The 18,865-nt window shown below is 40.3% G+C and overlaps 2 protein-coding genes across 5 annotated transcripts; both read right to left on the reverse strand.

Moving 5' to 3' along the window:
* Positions 1-6,346: 6,346 nt before the first annotated feature.
* rfx5 (regulatory factor X5) lies at positions 6,347-14,785 on the reverse strand. Of its 3 annotated transcripts, none has more exons than XM_020706944.2 (11): positions 14,519-14,785; positions 12,445-12,599; positions 12,224-12,257; positions 12,026-12,108; positions 11,180-11,302; positions 10,842-10,958; positions 10,164-10,242; positions 9,091-9,289; positions 8,403-8,485; positions 8,203-8,328; positions 6,347-8,118 (listed from the first exon to the last, which is right to left on the reverse strand). In XM_020706944.2, the coding sequence occupies exons 2-11, from the start codon at positions 12,564-12,566 to the stop codon at positions 7,099-7,101; spliced, it is 1,986 nt and encodes a 661-aa protein (XP_020562603.1). In that variant the 5' UTR covers positions 12,567-12,599; positions 14,519-14,785; the 3' UTR covers positions 6,347-7,098. The 3 variants fall into 3 exon arrangements, with proteins under 3 accessions (XP_020562603.1, XP_020562602.1, XP_011478997.1); XM_020706943.2 differs by having other exon boundaries at positions 12,445-12,615; XM_011480695.3 differs by lacking the exon at positions 14,519-14,785 and having other exon boundaries at positions 11,180-11,299; positions 12,445-12,657.
* A 642-nt stretch (positions 14,786-15,427) lies between these two features.
* On the reverse strand, positions 15,428-17,829 carry psmb4 (proteasome subunit beta 4). Of its 2 annotated transcripts, XM_004073736.4 has the most exons (8): positions 17,664-17,829; positions 16,835-16,961; positions 16,682-16,761; positions 16,449-16,595; positions 16,240-16,321; positions 15,934-16,050; positions 15,669-15,757; positions 15,428-15,560 (listed from the first exon to the last, which is right to left on the reverse strand). In XM_004073736.4, the coding sequence occupies exons 1-8, from the start codon at positions 17,786-17,788 to the stop codon at positions 15,548-15,550; spliced, it is 780 nt and encodes a 259-aa protein (XP_004073784.2). In that variant the 5' UTR covers positions 17,789-17,829; the 3' UTR covers positions 15,428-15,547. The 2 variants fall into 2 exon arrangements, 1 of the variants encoding a protein (XP_004073784.2); XR_909537.3 differs by having other exon boundaries at positions 15,434-15,560; positions 15,669-16,050.
* Between the last annotated feature and the right edge of the window lie 1,036 nt (positions 17,830-18,865).

Below are 18,865 nucleotides of genomic sequence, written 5' to 3' on the forward strand. Positions count from 1 at the left end.
CTCCCACTCTGCTCCGCATCATTAGATTTAAATAATTAATCAAACATTTAATTAACAAACTTAAGAACTTCTTAAAGCTAAAAATCCAGAATCAATTTTCTAAATTTTAACTAATTCAATTATTCAGTATTTCAATATTACAGTAAATTCTTAATCCAAAAACATGTTTGTAGTTCAAAGAGAGATTTCACATTAACAGATAAAAACATCCCAGTCAACGTCTCTATGATGACATCACAGCGGGAGAAAACATTAAAAAATGATTGGGAGATGGTTGAGAAAGAAAACCAGGAAAAAAGAACAAAAACAAGGAAGAGGAAAAAGGAGACAAAAAAAGAGGCATCATGTAACAAATGAAACATCACATTTTTATTCCATCAATGTAGGAAAATAGATTCACATTAATGTATTTTTTCTGTTCTCCATCACTCTGTTCCTCCTCACAAACAAACAAACAAACAAAAACTAGAGGAGCAAAGCAAAGGTGCATTTCTTTTTTTCTTAATGTTTTCTCCAAACCGAAATCAATTAAAACCCTTTTTCCTCCAACCTTCCTCTTTAAATCACAAATCTTTGAATTAAAGTGCTAAAAGAAGGATCTCAAAGCAAACAGATCACATTACAGTCTATACAAAAAACAAACATTTCAAAATAAGAGTTTAAAAAACCTGACAAACACAGGAAAACCATGCACAGGGCGGAAAAGCCGGTAACAACCGTTTCAGAGGTTTTTATAGAGACAGTCAGGAGAGAAAACATGGAGCTGTACACACATAGGACACGGAGAAGCAGGAGGTGGAACCAAAAAAAACAAAAAACTGGAGAGTCTTCCTGTTTGCAAGGAACAACAGAAGATAAAGGCAAGAAAATGTCAAAACCTCACTAAGGTCGTACTGATTTAACGACAATCCTTTCTTAAAACTTCCTATAGATATTTGAGTTAACGATCAACCTGTAGTGAGGCTTTGGCAGCACACAAACATCAGACTGAGAGGTCGCCGTCAGCACACCGAGTGCAGGGTTGAGCGGATCAGCTCCTTCAAACAAACGCCTCGTCATCCCGCCACCTTCATCACTCATCTTCAGTCTTGGGTCACCTTTCCAGGATAAAAACTAACTTCCAGTTATTCTGTAAATACTTTTAAAGTGTTTTTTTTTTTTCATAAGTGCTCAATAAATACATTTGATTTGAAAACAAAAGGTTTTCTGGAGCCCAAACCTACAGAATCATGGATAAACAGTGACGTCGGAGACAAATGTTCGGGTGAGGCTGATCCTTCAACGCGAGCACGCCGTTACCCGACTCCCCGATCCGTTAATCTTTGATTATATGACCCGTTTTCTGGTTTGTTTGAGCAACTTGGCTCCACAGTGAAAAGATTTCCCTCAGACGACTCTTTCATCAAACCCCGCTTCCCTTCGGACTGACCCAAAGTACCAACAAACCGGTCCGTTTCTAACAGTTTCACAGCGGTAGAACCAAACTTCCATCGAGGTTCTGTTCAGACAATCCTCTCACAGCTACACGAAAGTTTCCATTTGGATTGTAGCTCAACAACTGAATCGGAACAACCTGCCGTCTGTCCCAGCGGTTTTCTGGTTTGACCAGTTCAGTCCAGCAGAGGGAAAAGCTGCTTCATCAGCCAAAGTTTCCACACCGGATGTGAAAAAAAAGACAACATTTCACATCTTTGAGATCTGCATCATCTGAGAAGTCACCCCTCCAAGTGCCCCTTCAATGAATTACAAATACAGTTCAGAAGTGTATCACTTTTAAAGACCCACTTCAATGAAAATTCAGTTTCATTCATGTTCTTGTTGCATTTTTCTGATGATGAAGTACATAATTAAGGAAAATAAGCTCAAAATAGCATTTCTGGGTATTTCTCTATTGACGTTGTCAATCAGGAGGAGATGAAAAAGTGCAGTTTGAAAAAGATCGTATCTCTGTAAAAAAATTATGTTAGCCGGGCCACAAGCTACCTCATCAACAGGAACGGGAAGGGGGGCGGGGTTGCTCTGCGAAAACTCTGTGGTGAATTTCTAATGAACTGCATCTCTGCAGAAGAAAACGACACAGGCTTTTTGATTTTGGCTAAAAACAGCTTCATCATAATTAAGAGACCACTGGGAACGCTTTGGAAGTAGATAAGAAGAGGATCAGAGTGGGTCTTTAAAGGTGGCGGACACTGTTGTCGGGCAGTTTTGGAGGAATTCTGACCTCAGAGAAGAGTCAAACTCTGTTCCAGAACCAAGTCACGCAGATTATCCATCAAATCAGCGATAACCTACAAGCAAGTAGGTTTGCTGCTTTCCAATTTGACTGTTTATCAGTTTGATTGACGCCCACTGAGGTCTTTCTGAAAGATGGTTGCTGCAAACTTCAGCCCAACATGTGAAATGTTGCTTTAAAAGCCTCCACCAGTTTCCTCCCTAAGAGCCGTTTTGTTAATAAACCTCTGATAAATACATGAGTGTATATTTGTTTAACTTTCTTAAACTGCTATGTCATCCATCCACAACATGTTAGTTTCAACAAAAATTGCTCTTGTGCACAAAGTTTTCGTAAAAATAAAACAAAGACAGTGTGGGTCATCTTCCAGCTGAGTGCAGGTAGAAAGAAGAAGGATACTCGTTTATGCTCGTCATTCTTTTTGTTTTGTTTTGTTATACGCACAATGAACTCAACAACACACACAAGACTCCGTCTTAACCTCCAGTAATGCAACGTTTGTCTCATCTCCTGTCAGAAAAGCGTTGCAGTTGGAGGAGTTGACGTTTCCAGGTCACTGCAGAACTCCTTTAACGGACCTAAAGCTCTTGCTGAGAGAAGATGCCAGGACTCACACTCAGGTTTGTTTTATACAAGTCCGTGAGCACAGATGGGGAACAGCAAGGACCGACATCCGTGTGTAGCACCAACAATGAAGTGAGGCGCCTCCTCGTGGAGCGGGAGGCTGTTTGGCAGAGGTGAGGAGCAGCGCAGCAATGTGACCGAAACGGACGTGGAAACGTAAAAAGTCCAGGGGAAAATCGGTGGTTTCGAATGTCAGATATTTGCCACTTTTAAACCATAACATTAATCTTTAAACACTTCAAGTCACTCCAGGGAACCAGACAGACAAAAACAAGATCAAACAATGAAAGACAAGGACCCCCCCCCAATGCTTCTGAGGGAGGTAGGAGAAACAATCGGATGGATGATGAGGATGCGAAGAAGGAAAAGTACAGAGGATGAACAGCAGGAGTTTGTAGACTATTCTGGCGGGGGAGTGGGGAACCCTATGTGAACAGGAAGTACCTTGCTGGCTCCAAGAAGCCAAAACCCCTTCAATAGAAAAATAAAAAGTTAATCCATTTGTCAGAATAAACATTGTTGCTGTGATACCTTCACAATCCTCTGTTTTTCCCCCCTTTTTTCTGTAGTTTAAGTTATAAACTGACTAATCAGATGCCTCAATAAAAGTATGTATTCTCCCGTTAAGATCTTTGAAATGCTTGACTGACAGATTCTCTAGAGCCGGCTTTTAAGTCAAAACTCGTGATTGGCGAGAGTGAATGGCATAGAAACGGTGACTCAGACCAATCACTGCTTACTGATGACGTCTGGCTCCACATCCATTTGTGAAAAGAAGAAGAAAAAGAATCGACACCATTTGGTCGTAGCCAGAAATAAACCATTTTCAATGGGGGACATCACACTCACTGTTCCCACCGTTCTTATATAAAGCTAACAGGTTCATCTGATGGATAGAAATGAACATCATCAGGATAAAAATGAGTGTAGATGTTAAATTGTGGAAGATGTTTTTGAAGTGGGAGTAGATAGGTGATAAACCAAAGGGACCCCGGGATAGGGCCCAGGGGCACACCGGAAGTAACCTGGGAAGAGTGGGATCAGAAAGTTGAATGAACTGAGTGCAGCCTGAGAGATATGAGTGGAATCAATCTAAGGGGATGCTGGTGATCCCAATGGAGGAGAGTCTGTGTGGGAGGACTGCGTGGGAGATGAGGATGGAGGGGAACCAAGGACACAAACAAGGAGAGATCGTTAAGGATCAGGACGCTTCAGTGCTTTGACAGCGACGGAAAATGGACCAGAATGGATCATAGAGTGAGTTGTGGGAAGTCAGTTGGAGACTTTGAGATGAACAGTAGATTGGAGAAAGTCGGACAGTTGAACAATTAAAGTTGTTCAGATACGATCCAGGCTTATTTGACATCGGAGCTGCTGTCTTGAAAACGAATGGAACAATTTCAGAAGAAAGGAATGAGTGAATGACGATACAGAAGAGGGGAAGTGGAGATGAGAGGCACGGTTCTTTGAATATTTGTTAACAGAAAAACAGAATAATGTCACATTTCTGGTTCAGACTGAGCTTCAGCTCACAGAGGTGGTAAAAGGAAGTGCAAAGTGGCAACAAACAGCAGCAGGTAGAAAAAGTGTGTCGTCTAATACTTAAGTGCTACAGAAGCTAATTCTACGCATAAATCCTCCTTTAATATATGTATATATATATTTACTGCATCTTAATGTTTTAGTGCTTGTGTGGAATAATTGTGCTTTGCTCTTAGAGCCTGAAAGAAAACGTTTTTTCTTTTTTCTTTATTCATTAAATAAAGACAAACTACAGTTTTCACCTGACGTTGGATGATGTGGTTCATTTTTCTGCTCTGATGAGTATGAATGAAGTTGTTATTGAAGTTGTTATTGAACTGGGATCCTTGAAGATGCAGTTTACACCGTATTTTTATGAAATCAGTCCAAACTAAGGCTTGGATTACTCGTGTGGTTTCCTTTTTTACACAAACAAACCTCAAAGATCACTTTCCCTGAACTTCGTTAAAGTCCTCCTATCACATTTCTTTTAATAAAAACGATCCCAGTGGTATTTTAACTATGATTGTGAAGTTTTTAACCAAAATCCCACAACCTAAATTCCATATTTCACGTTTATCTGAAGCCTCTGTTAACAAAATGTCATCTACGTAGGCGTGGCCAGCGGTGCTGAGCTGAGTAGCTCCGCCCTTGAACCTATGGAGTCAATTCAGTCTCAATAATTTTTCAGAAATTCACAATACATTTTTCAGTCATGCTTATAAATGCATTTAGGTGCTATAGATTGGCTAAAAGCGAGTACGTCTGCTTTGCTGATAAGTTTGATTGACAGATTCATTAGCCAATGGTGACATTAGTTGACCTGCAGCGTGAAGAGAGTCTCAATATTCACCGTAGAAAAATCTCTCACAAATGTGGTGAGATTCACAAATGAGAGCGGGTTTGTGAATGCAAACTTTCTAAAAATTCTAAAATTTGCACGATGTGTGAGTTCATATTACAAGTGTACCTAAAAATGATGTTTGTGAAGAATCTATTGTGCATTTCTGAAGAATTTATTGTGAATTTCTGATAAATGTATTGTGTTTTTGTAAAGCACTGCATGCACATTTTTCAGAAACACTTATTTTGCATGTGTGAAACATTTGGTGTTAATGTGTGACCCAACCTATGTGTTTTTGAAACACGGTGTGCATTTGTGAAACACAACGTGTGCATTTCCAAAGTTATATTGCATGTTTGCGTAAAATTACAGTTTTCAATCAGAGCGTGTGTATTTGTGAAACAGGTTTTGTGCATTTCTGATGATTGAGACTGAATTAACTCCATATTGAACCCCCCCTTTCTACAAGCCGCGTCTTTTGACACATTGGGGGGCACAAATGACACCGCCTGACAGTCACAGAAAAGGTGAAAATTATTGAATTAACTTGCACAGCAAATAAAATGAAATGCCAGAAAGAAAGTGACTAATCGCACATAATTTTCCAATCTGTGCTCCTGTACCTGACCGTGTACCTCGTCTCTGCTCCTGCTCCTACACCTGGCTGTGGATCCTGTCTCCGGCTCGTCTCGCGCCCCCAGCCGTCCCCCAACTCCATCTGGATGAAGCTCATTTGCTGGACTTTAAATATGTAGTTGTAGAGTTTGATACGTTTATTCTTCTCTTGTTTTTTTTTTGTTTTTGTTTTTTAGGAGTTTTTCGTTACCGCGAAGGAGGGTCTAAGGGCAGGGAAGTCCAGTTCAGTTAAAGTTTAGTATTTTCCTACTAAATTCTATGCATTTACGATAGTTTTGATTGTATGTTTACTTAAAATTACCGGTACGAAGCCCACTGAGACGACTGTTGTTGTGAATTTGGGCTTTACAGATAAAATTTCTTTGAAATACATGTTGAGCTTTTTCCTTGGCCGCAGAGGAAGGGTTAAAATTTGGATTACGGCTTACGGTGGAGCACTGCTAATTAAACAGCAGAAACTGGGAAGCACCATCACATTTGATTTAAAATAACCATCAACTCTTAACATTTATTCTAACATTTCTGTCAGATAAAAAACAAAGCCCTTCACATAATAATAATAATAATAATAATAATAATATTAATAATAATAAAAAATCAACTTTTGGGGTAACTTTTTTCCTTTGTTCAACTGGAACTTCTAACCCAACGTGTTAAATAAACAAACAGTTTGAATATTGGGGTCTTTTTAAAGAGCTTCTTCTCACACTCACCAGGTCGAGGTTTCACGTCTCTTTCCTCTTTAATCCTTCTGTCTCATCTCGGCCTCGGGACAAAAGGAGGACAAGCTGGACTTTGAGGAAGTTGTCTCTTCAGAAGAGAACTTTTCTAAAGCTCCGACCCATAAATTACAGAGTGTATCTGTCGAGTCCACTTTCCTTGTTCCTCCATTTTCAGCTTCCTGTTTTCTTTGCACGACTCTTCTTTATTCTTTTTTTTTTTTGAAAATATTTGGACCTGGGATTTTTTTTTCAATGAAGGGTGAAAACAGTAGGAATGGAAGGAAGGAAGCAGGGAAACCTGCTGTTGTTTCAACCATTAGATACAAAAAGAAGATGAGATGAAATAACCGCAGGTTTGTGGAGCGTTTCATTTACAAATGTGTTCCCACCTGTAGAAAAAGATTTGTAAATGTTGTTTTTCCACCAGTAGAGGGCCAGATGTAAATGAGGCATGACCTTAGAGCAAGGAAGGCAGGAGCTGAATGAAGAAGATGAAGGGCTAGTTAAAACAGACAAAGCTAGAGTCGATCTCCTTTGCTGATTTCTGCTCTCTCCTCGTTCGACTGTGCAGAGGGGGTGGAGGCAGTAGAGGAGGAGGGGAAGGAGGAAGGCGGCAGGCTGGCGTGCAGTTGCACTGGGGTCAAAGTAATCTCCACCTCGCCTCGTTCCTGGTACACTGTGGGCGGGGGAATGGGAGGGTCTGCTGCTGCTGATGGAGGGGCGGTGTTGTTGCTCGGCCTCGGAGCTTTCTGGATGACTTCCACCATCGGGGCCCGACCGGACGGGGCCAGCTCCCAGCTGGGGTTCCCTGGACTCTGGAACAGCAGCAGCGGCCGGCTGTGGTGGTCCGCATCGGCGGGCCCACTTGGCTGGCACTGCACCACCACCCCGCGGTGCTCCACCAGCTGGGCGCCCGGGTCCGACACGGCTGGCAGCTGACTCAGAACCAGCTCAAGCACCGGTTGTGAGGAAGAGGACGAGGAGGAAGAAGCCTTCTGAATGACGCCACCTGTCACAGAAGTGATAATTGGACTCGGGAAGGGCGGAGCTTGAGGTGAGAGCTGGGGGGAGGCAAGGGCGACCGGAGGGGAGGGAAGGGCGTCTTCTGGCGGAGGTTTTCTGGGTCTTCCACGTTTCCGTTTCACTGGAGGAGCGCTGTCCACTGGGCTGACACCGCCGACCGCCATCCCGCCTTCCGGGGGCCGTTTGGGGGTGCTCCCTCGAGCTTTTTGGACCACAGAGGTGGGGGCCGCGGAGGGAGGAGGAGGAGGAGGAGCCGCAGCAACCTTCTCCCTGTCGTAGGACAGACAGCTCTGTGGGAGGATCATCAAAGGCTGGGGCAGCGTCGCCATGGCAATGACCTTCACGGAACCGCTATTGGCAGCGGCGGTAGTCGGGCCTCCGTGTCCAGAAGCCCCCCCGACACAGGACACGTCTTTGACGGCCAGCGAGGGCAGAGGGGAGCGGACAGAGAGGGTGTTGTCGGGCATGGGGCTGCGGGGGAGGAGCTTGGGTAACTGCTTTATGAACGCCTTCACCTGCGGCACAGACAGAGCAGGACGCAGATCATCATCTGACCTTGTGACTTCAACTTAAATCACTGTTGAAGCGAGCGGACGTACTGCTGGACGCTTGGCTGAAGCAGGCGCCGATGAAGGAGGAAGGGGAGCATCGACGGAGGACGTTTTGGTTGGTGGAGAAGCCTTTTCTCCCGTCGGTGGCTTCAATGAGGAGTCTCCCTGTTCCTTCTGTAGACGGGCGGACAGACAGGACAAAATGAGATCAGGACAGACAGAATATGAGACCAGAGATTCTAACAAACCTTCTGGTCTGCGGCTCCATCTGCATCCGCTTTAGAGGTCACTGGTGTTTTCTTAATGACTTTGTGGGTTTTGGCTGGCCCCCCTGCAGACAAACCAGCACAGCTCTGAGTTTTCTCTTTCACAGATGGAAGAGACATCGTCTCCTGTACTTTAGTTGGTAACTTTATACTAAAAGTGTAATATAAACCTTAAAGTCCTTAGAATCAGGGTTTTTTTGGTGTTTGAAACATGTTATTGAGGCATTTTTCTCTTGACGGAGGACATACGTCAAGAAAATTTAGCTGATAATTGCATTTTTGGGTATTTCTTTATTCAAACTGTTGTGAATTAGGAGCGGTGATGTTAGGCTGGGGCTGTCAGCTATCAGGTAAGAGCGCAAAAAAAAAAAAAAAAAAAGAGCTCTCGGCAACGGGGAGGGGAAGGGGGGGTGGGGTTGCATCGCAGTGATTTTCTAATGAACTCCTGCCTCTCTGCAGAAACTATGTCCTAGAAAACAACTCAGGTTTTTGATTTTGGTTAAAAATCATAATGAAAAGACCACTGGGAACACTTGTAGAATAAATCAACAGATGATCAGAGTGGTACTGTAACCCGTCCATAACTTTCACAAGGTTTTATTTCACCATGAGGCAGAACAGATTATTTGTCCACAAACTCTACTGTAACGTCCGTTGCAGCGCGACACACCTGCGAGGGCTGCAGACGTCACCAGCTCCGCCTGGCTGCAGCGAGGGTTGACGATGTGCTCCTGGATCAGGTACCGAGCGATTTCCACCACGGTGTCGAATGACCGCTTTAGGATCTTCTGTGCCCAATCGCAGATCAGCTCGCACGCCGCCTCAGTCACTTCCTGTTTGTAGGTCTGGACCAGCTCAGTCAGCTCTGACTGGAGGGAGATCAAGACGACAAATCGTGTCATGAAACAAACTGCACAGCCGAGTTTCGGACCCACTGTGCAAACACTGCTTTCTTAAAATACTCTGGGAACAACAGATTATTTTTTTCACGGAAGTAATAATATAAAGCCATGAACTTTTCTTTGTTTCCCCACTTTAACAGAGCAATCAGGAAAAACGGATTGATCAGCTCAACATGTTTGCGGTGTCTGTCCCAAATCAATAAAATAAAACCGTAAGAGTTCAGACAAGCTGAACACTGATCACAAACACATAGCCTGTGTGCTCATGTAAAATAGGCAATTTAAAGCCTCTTTTGTGCAGTAATTGTGACAATTATGACAAATGATCCATACTCACGACAAAAGAAGAAGGCAGAAAGTTGCAAGAACACACCAGTAAACATGTCACACAGGCAAGGAATTAATGCTAACACGTTCATCAAAAGTCCACTGACCGCTTTATGCAAAATCTTGACTTTAAATATAACACAATGAGCAGCTTCATACAAAAACACCCACAGCACAATTGGAAAGGAATTTTTAACCCAGCCTACGAAGTAAAACGGAAGAAGCAGACTCCCCCTTAACTATTGGACAGTCTGGGACAGTTTTCCTAATTGAATTTGTGTAAAGCGCCACCTAGTGTTTTGCCATGGTAAATTGTCTGAATTTGTTTTTTTAATGACCTGGAAGTCAAAGAGTTGTTCGTGTGTCTGAGTTTTTAATCTCTACAGAGAAAGAAGCAACTGCTCCTTTTTAAACCATTGTACTAACCTAAAACAACAACAACAAATACCAGCAGGAGGATTTAAGTTCATCAGATTTCAACGTTTCTCTACTGAGTGTTGTTAGTGTTGAGTACCGGATCATTCTTCAGGTCCAGGTTGGGCAGCAGAGGCATGTTGAGAACCGTCTTCCTCCTGATGCCGCTGTAACAGTACGTATTGGCTAAGAGGGTTAGGGAATTCAACCAGCAACCTTCACCTTCTGCTAACAGACGCCACATTCCAGTGATTGCATAAAGCCAGTTTAAAGTTTGTTTATTTTTTATGTCAGTGTGATGTGCATTAAAAATATGTTCAAACAGCAACGACATGATACAAAATATGCAGTTATGATACAAAATGTTGACATAAAATCAGTAAAAAAGCATTGACTGACCGTTTACAATCAGTTCTACGCTATAAATGCATTAAATGAGTCAACAAATCAGTCCTAATTTCAGTGTTTTCTTCAATTGGCCGTGTGATAGAGCTGTATTTGAAACTGGCTCTGCATTTAGAGTGTTCATATCATTCTAGTAAAACAGATATGATAGGTATTAAGGGTCAATTCAGAACCATAATAAACACGATGCTCTCGCATTTAAGCGAAAAAAAAGGGCAATAAAAGTAATTGTGTCTAGAATTAATTCTGTGTCTTTATTTTATTTCTTTATAACTGTATTTTTCTGTCAGAAAACACAAACAAAAATGTTCAGGTAAAGTAAAAAACTCCCAGAGACTAAAGCATCTCCAGGGTTTGGTGAGTTAAAGGATATTTGGACTGCCCTCTGCCTCCCAGCCGTCTGGCCTTGATGTTGGGGAAAATGTCCCTGATGATTTTTCCAAAGATGGCCGCACTCAAAGGTCGGTGGCGCAAGTTTTTGCAATATCTCCTTCAGGGCAAAGAGAAAGTGAAGTTACCAAAAATAAAAGGAGTAAACAAGAAGCAGGTATGACTGTTGAGTTTCAAATTGGAAGAACATTTGTCAGCCCACAAACAAAGATTCTCCCTCAACAAATATATGCAGTAAAAAGAAAACAGCACAACTGCTTTAATGCTAAATAAAAACGTGCAGCGTGCATGCCTAATAAAGGAATTTTGACGTTTGCTCACTTGTACGCCTCGTAGACGTCCTGTTTGGGCAGACAGGTGTCAGAATGCTCCTCCAGGTGACTGCGGATCCAGTTGCAGGTGTGAAGCTGGTCGGCTGTGTTAAAGGAACTGGAGTCACTGCTGCTGTGTGCAAACATAAACACATTTGACAGCAAATAAAGCAAGACATTCCTGCTAACTGATGCTGATTTTTTTTTTCCCCACCCCTCCATCTCTGTGATGGTACGGCCTGCTGGGAATGGCGTTCTCACATCGAGGGCGAGGAAAAACACGGATAAAGTCATCAAAAAATAAGGAAGAGTTAACTGAAATATATCCTCCACAGATCACCTGCCGCCCTGGAGAGCAGCTTCAGAGATGGACTTACCCATCCTTGTTGGGTCTATTCTTAACGCTATTGTCAGGCTAACAGGACCAATCTATCCCCGAAACACAATCACCGCAATTTCTAAGCCAAGAATCGTCATGATGTATTTATTATTTAAACTTTCCTCAATATTTAAGTATGTATTTTTCATCTTTGTTCCATTTGTATTTCTCAGGTACTTTAAATGTACATTTCTGTAGCTGTTTTAGCAAAGAAATCCCCCCAAAACAGAATAAATAAAGGTATTCTTAAAATTAGAAAGTCCTACATAAGCAGACAGAAGGTTATGTAAATATATATGCTGACCATGTGGCGCCACATTCATCCATTTAAGCAAAGCAGAACAAACTGGCACCACCTCTTTTAAAGCATCCTGCTACTTGAACGTATTCTGTACGATGTCACAGCAAATGTCCACAAAAAACAAACAGGATTTGAACAATTATTCTGTAAATAAAAATAAAAAAAACTTCTCAAACCTCTTGTCTCCAGAATTGGGTCCAGAGGGCAGCTGGAGGTACAGGTACAGCTTGTCCCCATCAGAGAAACGCTGAACATCTTGCTGTGGAACCAGATCGGACCGTATTTTACCACCAAGACATCCCAGAAGTGCATTCATGAATAAATACGCTTCACCTGCAGCATTTGGGCTAAAGATTTAAGGCTAAGGTTCTTACCAGGATCTGATCCACTTTGGTCTGAACATCCTTCCTGAAAGACAAAAAAGTGTCAGAACCACAGAGATCATTCATGGAAAATTCATGCAATGAAAAACAAATTAAAAGAACCGTTTCTAAAACTAGTTTAATCCTTTTTTTAAACAAACAGAAATCATATTAGAACACTACAAGACAATTCAAAATGTATACGAAATGCTTTGAATTTGAGAAAGACATACGAAATGTTGCTCTTGAGTTTCTGCAGCAGCATGCTGGGCTCGGTCTCCCCCTCGCCTGCTTCCAGACCAGCCTCCCCCCGTAGGGAGACCTCGGTCTGCTGATGGCTCTGGTCCTCTGACATTGGGACCAACTAACCAGGCCTCATAACCAACATCTGTAAAAGTAAAGTACTGAAAAGAAAACAAAAAACATTTATTCGATGAGGTAGAACACTTTTTTCTTTGCTTTGGGTTTTCCAAAAATGAATCAGTAAAAACATACATAATCTAAGAACTCAATCAGATGTTAACAGTAGAAGAAGAATATTTTTGCAATGTAGAAATCTTCTACAGCTCTCAAGTCACAGTTAAGAGATCTTCTGTTTTGCTATAAAAGGCTGAGTTTCATCCCACTGTAAGGCATGGTGGAGGGAACATCATGCTCTGGGGTTGCTTTTCTACAAAGAGAAACAAAATGACTGATCTATATCAAGGAAAGGATGACTGGGGTCATGTATGATGAGATTTGGGCAACAACCTATTTAAGTGAGAGCATTCAGGATGAAAAATGGCCCCCAAACACATCTCTTCGGGAAAAAAAAGAGAAAAAAGAATGATGAGGTCTAGCCAGACCCTCAATCTAAGAGGATCCGTGGAGCGATTTGAAAGTCTACGTTGACCTGCAATAGCGCCAAAATAGCACAGATTGTTTTCCTCAATCTGTAATGCTTCCTCTTAGCCACTTAACATGCAGTTATAATGTACCACAACCACTAGAACCACTAAAATGACTGCAACTGTCTGCTCACTGGATTTTTTAAATAGTTGTAAGACTTTGTGGCTCCTGTTGAGTTCCAGTCAGTAAGAAAACAACCCAAATGGCTCTTTTAGCGTTGAAGGTTGGACCCTGTGTTGGAAAAGCTTTCACTATAACAATATTCAAGTCCAGGCGGAAAACTATTCCTTTATAGCTCAGTTTACGACAACTAAAAATAAAAAGAATATCTGCACTTTTGTTTTGTTTTTTGACTGAGTTTTATTTATATCTTTTGCTTTTACTATTTCAATTGAAATATTACTGTAGTAACTGTAATTTGTTTTTCTCTGTAAATCCTTTGTAATTTCTTTGGATGAATTGCTATACATAGAAACCTTTCCAGACTGTTTTGTTTTTGTCTTGGCTGAGTTCTCAGACAAAAAGGCACAAAGCACTGTAACATGAAAAAAATATGTATAAAAAGACCCTATTTTAAGAAATAATTATAATCAAAATAAATATGTGAGACATGCCATCTGGAATAACACTTAACGGAGGCTGCACTCTTGTAAAATTATCTCGCCAAATACTGGAAGAGCCAGAGGCTGGTGTAAACTAATGAGTGCATGTCTGCAGGCTAACATGAGCTGCATCATTCCAAGCCCAAATTGTATTCACGGTTGTAGTCCAACCGTCAGTGCACCATAAAGGGCCCTAGTGTAGTGACGGTCGGTAATCACAAAAGCAAGCTGCTGCACGTCAAATTTTGACAACACCGCCGTTAGATTTGCTACTTTGAGAGCTAAAAACATCTAGCCACACCCGCTCGAGCAAGCTGGAGCCGGGATGCCGGCAGTGCTCTCATGTCATGAGCGGGCGTAGCACTGGTGGTCATGTGCCTGCCGTTTACTACACAACACAGAGGCGCACTAAAGACAGCTCAAAATGTCATTGCGGGGCTAGCCAGCTAGCTAGCCGGACGACATAGACAGCGTATATTCGGAAGCGACATGATGTATCGACATCAAATGTTCAGTGGGAATGATCGTGACACGTAGGAGGTTGAATCAAGAATGTTCCACATTGATACGATAAATGTAACCGCCCGGCGCTGACATGTCATCGACTAGCTTAAAGGTGCCTAGCTAACTAGCATGTCTGTTAGCTATCAGGTAGCATTAGCTAACGCCCAATAAAAGACCGCTCATATAAGATTTAGCGTGTTATTATTAATCCTACAGTTATTCTAAGGAAAAGAAAATTGATTGCTATTTAAACATTTACTGTTCGGGGTGCATCTCATCACACTATTTATTTTAAAAAAGAAAAAGAAAGTACCTGAACCAAGAAACAGCAAAAATCCCCTTTTCAGATTTTTTTGTGATTGGACAACTTTGCTATGTCTGCCTGACTACAAAGCCAGCGTCTCTTCCGATTGGTCAATGAGCAAAAATCTACCTGGAAACCAATCGCGTCTTATTTTCTATTGGTAGAGCAGAATTAATTTTTTTAGGAGGATTATTCTAACTGGATAAAGTTTCCTGGTCTGCCCAGTTACAAAATAGATTTGTTCTACAAAAAATCTGCCTAGCAACAGACGCCAATTTTAGTTACAGTTCAGATTAGTGTTAAATATGAGGTGCTCCAGGAGTCAATTTTGGGCCCAAAGATCTTTGTAATAAAATAAACATTTGAATACTTATCAAAACAATGAATTTTTTTACTTTAAGCATTAATTAATAATTTATGCTCATGAAGAGGCAAGACACCTTCAAACACAGCCTTTGTGTCTTAATCTTATAACACATATCCATTAAAATATTATTATATTATTTTAATATTATGCGTTAAAATGAAAATGACATATTTAAATTATCATTCATAAATGGTAAAAAGCTGATGAAAAAACAGGTTCTAAGTATACTCCATGTATTCCAAAAATACTTTTAAATAATGGATAGAGTCAAGTTCACATATTATTGAATCCTAAAATCTTTTTTTCAATGCAGTTATATCAGCATGGACAAATATGGACAATACCTCCTAAAAACCCCACCCCTGCAATCTATCATTGTAAAAAAAAAGCTTGATAGTGGATTGAGAGAATAAGGAGGAAGCAGAGGATTGCATGAAGGCAGATGATTCACTATGGCGACCCCTAAAAGGAGCTATCAAATATAGTGAAATTAAAATAACTTTAAATGTTTTTGTCTATTTCTTTGTTTAAAATAAAACCAACCAAGCAGGTTTTTCAGTTTTAACATTTTTATTTTTCATTATACAAAGTGACCCAACAAAAAGAAACTAAACTCGATAAACTGCAGGTTGTTTATGGTTTTGATGAAAAAAATGAAACATGCTTGTAGTTCATTCGAATCCGCTGCAGAGACACAAAATGAAAAACAGAAATTAATCCAGGGAGGTCAAATTTACACTGTTTTACAAGAAAGTTTCAGACTTATACCCACAGAAAATGTCTGGAGCCTACCTGATCAGGTGAGCAATGTCCCAATTGGTTTCAGAAGACAAAGGGCCGATTATTTCCACTCCCTGTTCAGTTACAATGGCAATCTCATGCTGAAAGACAAAACACAATATCAATTTCAACCTAATAATCCACAATATTTATTTAAAAAGTCAGAGCGTTTTGCACTTTTGGTAAAAAAATTCTCACTTTGAGCTACTCCTTTAAATCCAGTTACATCTAAGTAAATGTCTGCGCCTCCCAACAGATCGACGACAGATGCACTTACCCTGTTGTAGGACCGAGCGTCTCTGTAGTACAGCACTTTAAGGCAGCGCTCTATCAGGTCTCGCGCCTCCTGCTTGGTGATGTCAGCCTTGTTTTCAACCACTTCTCTCATAAGAGGCTGCAACACAAATTTTCTTTTTTACTTAAGTCTAATCCTTCCGCAAAGTTAGTCAGTTGGACAAAGAAAAAACAAGATTGTTGTGTCGCTCATCATTTAATTAATGGAAACCTGACATTTTAAATTTGACAACAAAGTCAAAACAATAACAAATCCTCACTAACATCCAAATCTGACTTTGAAACATACCTGAGCAAGGTAAGCTCCAAAACCAGTAGCCACTGTTGGAGCTTCATAAGCCACGCCAAGCTTGTCCACATAGCCCAGGAAACTAAAGACATAAAATTTCCGTATTAAATGTATTGATTAGTGATTGTCGTTTATTAGACTAAAACTTAACCTACACTACTTTACTGACAATCTAGCTTAAAAAACCTTAACTCGTCTTTTTGACTCACCTTTCTCCATTGTAGAAACCCCCGAGGACAACCGTGTTCCACAGAGGATTCATCTTGCTGCGTCGGTTGTACATCACTCTGGTCAGCCAGGAGTGGATAGCTTTTGGACTGTAGCTGTGGCCATCACCAAGCAGTTCCTCATCAATCCTGGGATGTAAATTACGACCTTTAGAGACACGCATGATCCACATACAACAGACTGAACTGCTTTAGTGTGTCTATCAGCAGCTTACACCATCTGCTCGATGACCTGTTTGAGATACTGATAGTCTGCGTAGTCTCCTGATGCCCCCAATATGGTGTTATCATTCACCTGCAACACAAACTGTAATCAGCCATGTTTTTTTTTTTACTCATTTAGACATGTTTTCAACAGTAACGCTTACCTTCATGAGTCGAGAGATGTTTCTGAATCGAGCCAGAGAGCCATAGGAGCCTAACATGTCGGCGGCGATGATGACCCCGCCTGCAAACTTCACTCCAAGAACTGATGTCCCGGTTACCATCGGGTTGCTGCGGAGGGGAAGATGTACGATTAGCAACAACAAAAAAACTGCATCTAAATACAGAGAATCTATCATCTGCATGGATACCAAACTGAAAAACGAATGTAAAAAGAAGCTTCCTGTTTACAAACACAAGAAAGAAATTCAAATATACCAGTAATCCATAATCTGATTGAAAAGCAGACTGTAGTAAAATACACATTTATTGTAAAAGCAATATTTTAAATCAAATGTGTCTACATTGGAATATTAATAATTATTTTATCAAACAAAAACGCTAAAATAATTGCCGTCTCTAAATAAAAAAACATTTGTCTATATTTTTATGGAAAATATTCACAAAATGTGATGTAAACCGGTGAATAAATCTACAAATGAGGTATTTAAACCCCCCGATGCATTGAGGTCCAACAAACACACAAAAAAGTTGGCTATTACGATGACGGCTAACAATTAGCTAAATTCCTCGAGTTAAAATTAAATTTACTAAATTGTAGAGATTAAGCCGAGTTTAAATGTATGTTCAACAGCATATTGTATTATTTTACTTCGTATAATAAAGTTAAACTCGATTTAAACAGACAATAAGCACAGCAACATGATTTAGCAGCCATGATGATACAGCAACGAAGCTCAAATATCGAAACCCGGAAAGATGTTTTGATTTAAGTAACTGTAGCGGTTCTGGTAGTCACTGTGGCGAACTCACAGCGTGTGTCTGACCGGTCCGCATGATGTGCCCGGTCCGCTGCTGCTACTGCCGGGAAAAGAATAAAATTGTCCCGGTTTTGGTCCGTTCTCCCAGAAATTCATCTTCAAACCGTGAGACTCCATGTTGACTCTGCAGGAAATGACGTCAGATTTTTCGTTTCGTTGTAATAAGCGTTACGTGACGTCAAATTGAACTCTACTGCTCCCTGCTGTCCGGAAGATGAAAAAGCTGCACAAAATAAACTAACCATTTGATTGTTTTTTTATTTTACTTTTTCTTTTGTAAGTCGCGATTTTTTTTATAATTATTCCTTTGTTGTTTTGATTTCATTTTAAATTTATAAATTTTTTTAGAAAGCACAATGCAATTTTTTTTATCAAGACTGTAACAAAAATTATTTGAGATTAATCTTGCTTCAAACGCTTATAAAAACAGTTGAATTAAAAGGAAACAAATTCAGAAATAATAATAGTAATAACAACAACAATAGCAACAACAACCAATAGCATAATAATAATAAAAATTATAAAACATTTCATTTAACTAAAATATTATTACAACATAATTTAAATATATATATATATATATATATATATATATATATATATATATATATATATATATATATATATATATATATATATAGTTTTGACTATAAAAAGAGAATTTGTATGCTCTCAATAGACTTCTTTGTAAATTAAATTAGATTGACATGCTCTCATTTCCGCCGACCCCATTTAAAATGGTCTAACTCCTCCACTCAGTCAGCATTGCAGTACCGACTTTCTGATTTGACTGAAAAACGGATGAATTGAATAAGAAGATCATGACTGAGGTACAAGCTAAAAATGTAGAAAAAATGCAGTGAAAGACTGGATGACTCTCAGACCCTCAGCTGCAGCTCCACAGGTTACCACTATGACACACAGATGTACGGTCCCCTGTTTACCCTATTTAGACTGTAAATAGATTTTCCATCAATGCTTGAACAATGATATAACTGATTTAGCGTCCAATTGTGATTACATCTTCTGATTTAAATCACTTCACAAATGTTATTTCTTGTATTTTCATGTTTTTTGTGTGCCACTACTCCTAGTTTGCATTAAAAACACGCATTCTTTCACCAGAAATATGTGCAACTAAGTAGATTATCGATGTTTGACTTGAATGTGCTCTTAAAAGGTGCATGGCTGTTT

This window comes from Oryzias latipes, chromosome 11 (assembly GCF_002234675.1).
Source record: "Oryzias latipes chromosome 11, ASM223467v1".
Classification (NCBI taxonomy): domain Eukaryota; kingdom Metazoa; phylum Chordata; class Actinopteri; order Beloniformes; family Adrianichthyidae; genus Oryzias; species Oryzias latipes.

What these genes read in the sequence shown, in the direction of transcription:
- rfx5 (XM_020706944.2), bottom strand. Translation starts at nt 12,566, where the DNA reads ATGTCAGAGGACCAGAGCCATCAGCAGACCGAGGTCTCCCTACGGGGG. An exon ending in CCCAATTCTGGAGACAAGAG is followed by an intron (nt 11,303 to 12,025) that starts GTTTGAGAAGTT and finishes GTTTGCACACAG; the next exon opens with CAGCAGTGACTCCAGTTCCT. An exon ending in TGGACCTGAAGAATGATCCG is followed by an intron (nt 9,290 to 10,163) that starts GTACTCAACACT and finishes ATCTCCCTCCAG; the next exon opens with TCAGAGCTGACTGAGCTGGT.
- psmb4 (XM_004073736.4), bottom strand. Translation starts at nt 17,788, where the DNA reads ATGGAGTCTCACGGTTTGAAGATGAATTTCTGGGAGAACGGACCAAAA. An exon ending in GGACCGGTCAGACACACGCT is followed by an intron (nt 16,962 to 17,663) that starts GTGAGTTCGCCA and finishes TCCCCTCCGCAG; the next exon opens with CAACCCGATGGTAACCGGGA. An exon ending in ACGCTCGGTCCTACAACAGG is followed by an intron (nt 15,758 to 15,933) that starts GTAAGTGCATCT and finishes TTTGTCTTTCAG; the next exon opens with CATGAGATTGCCATTGTAAC.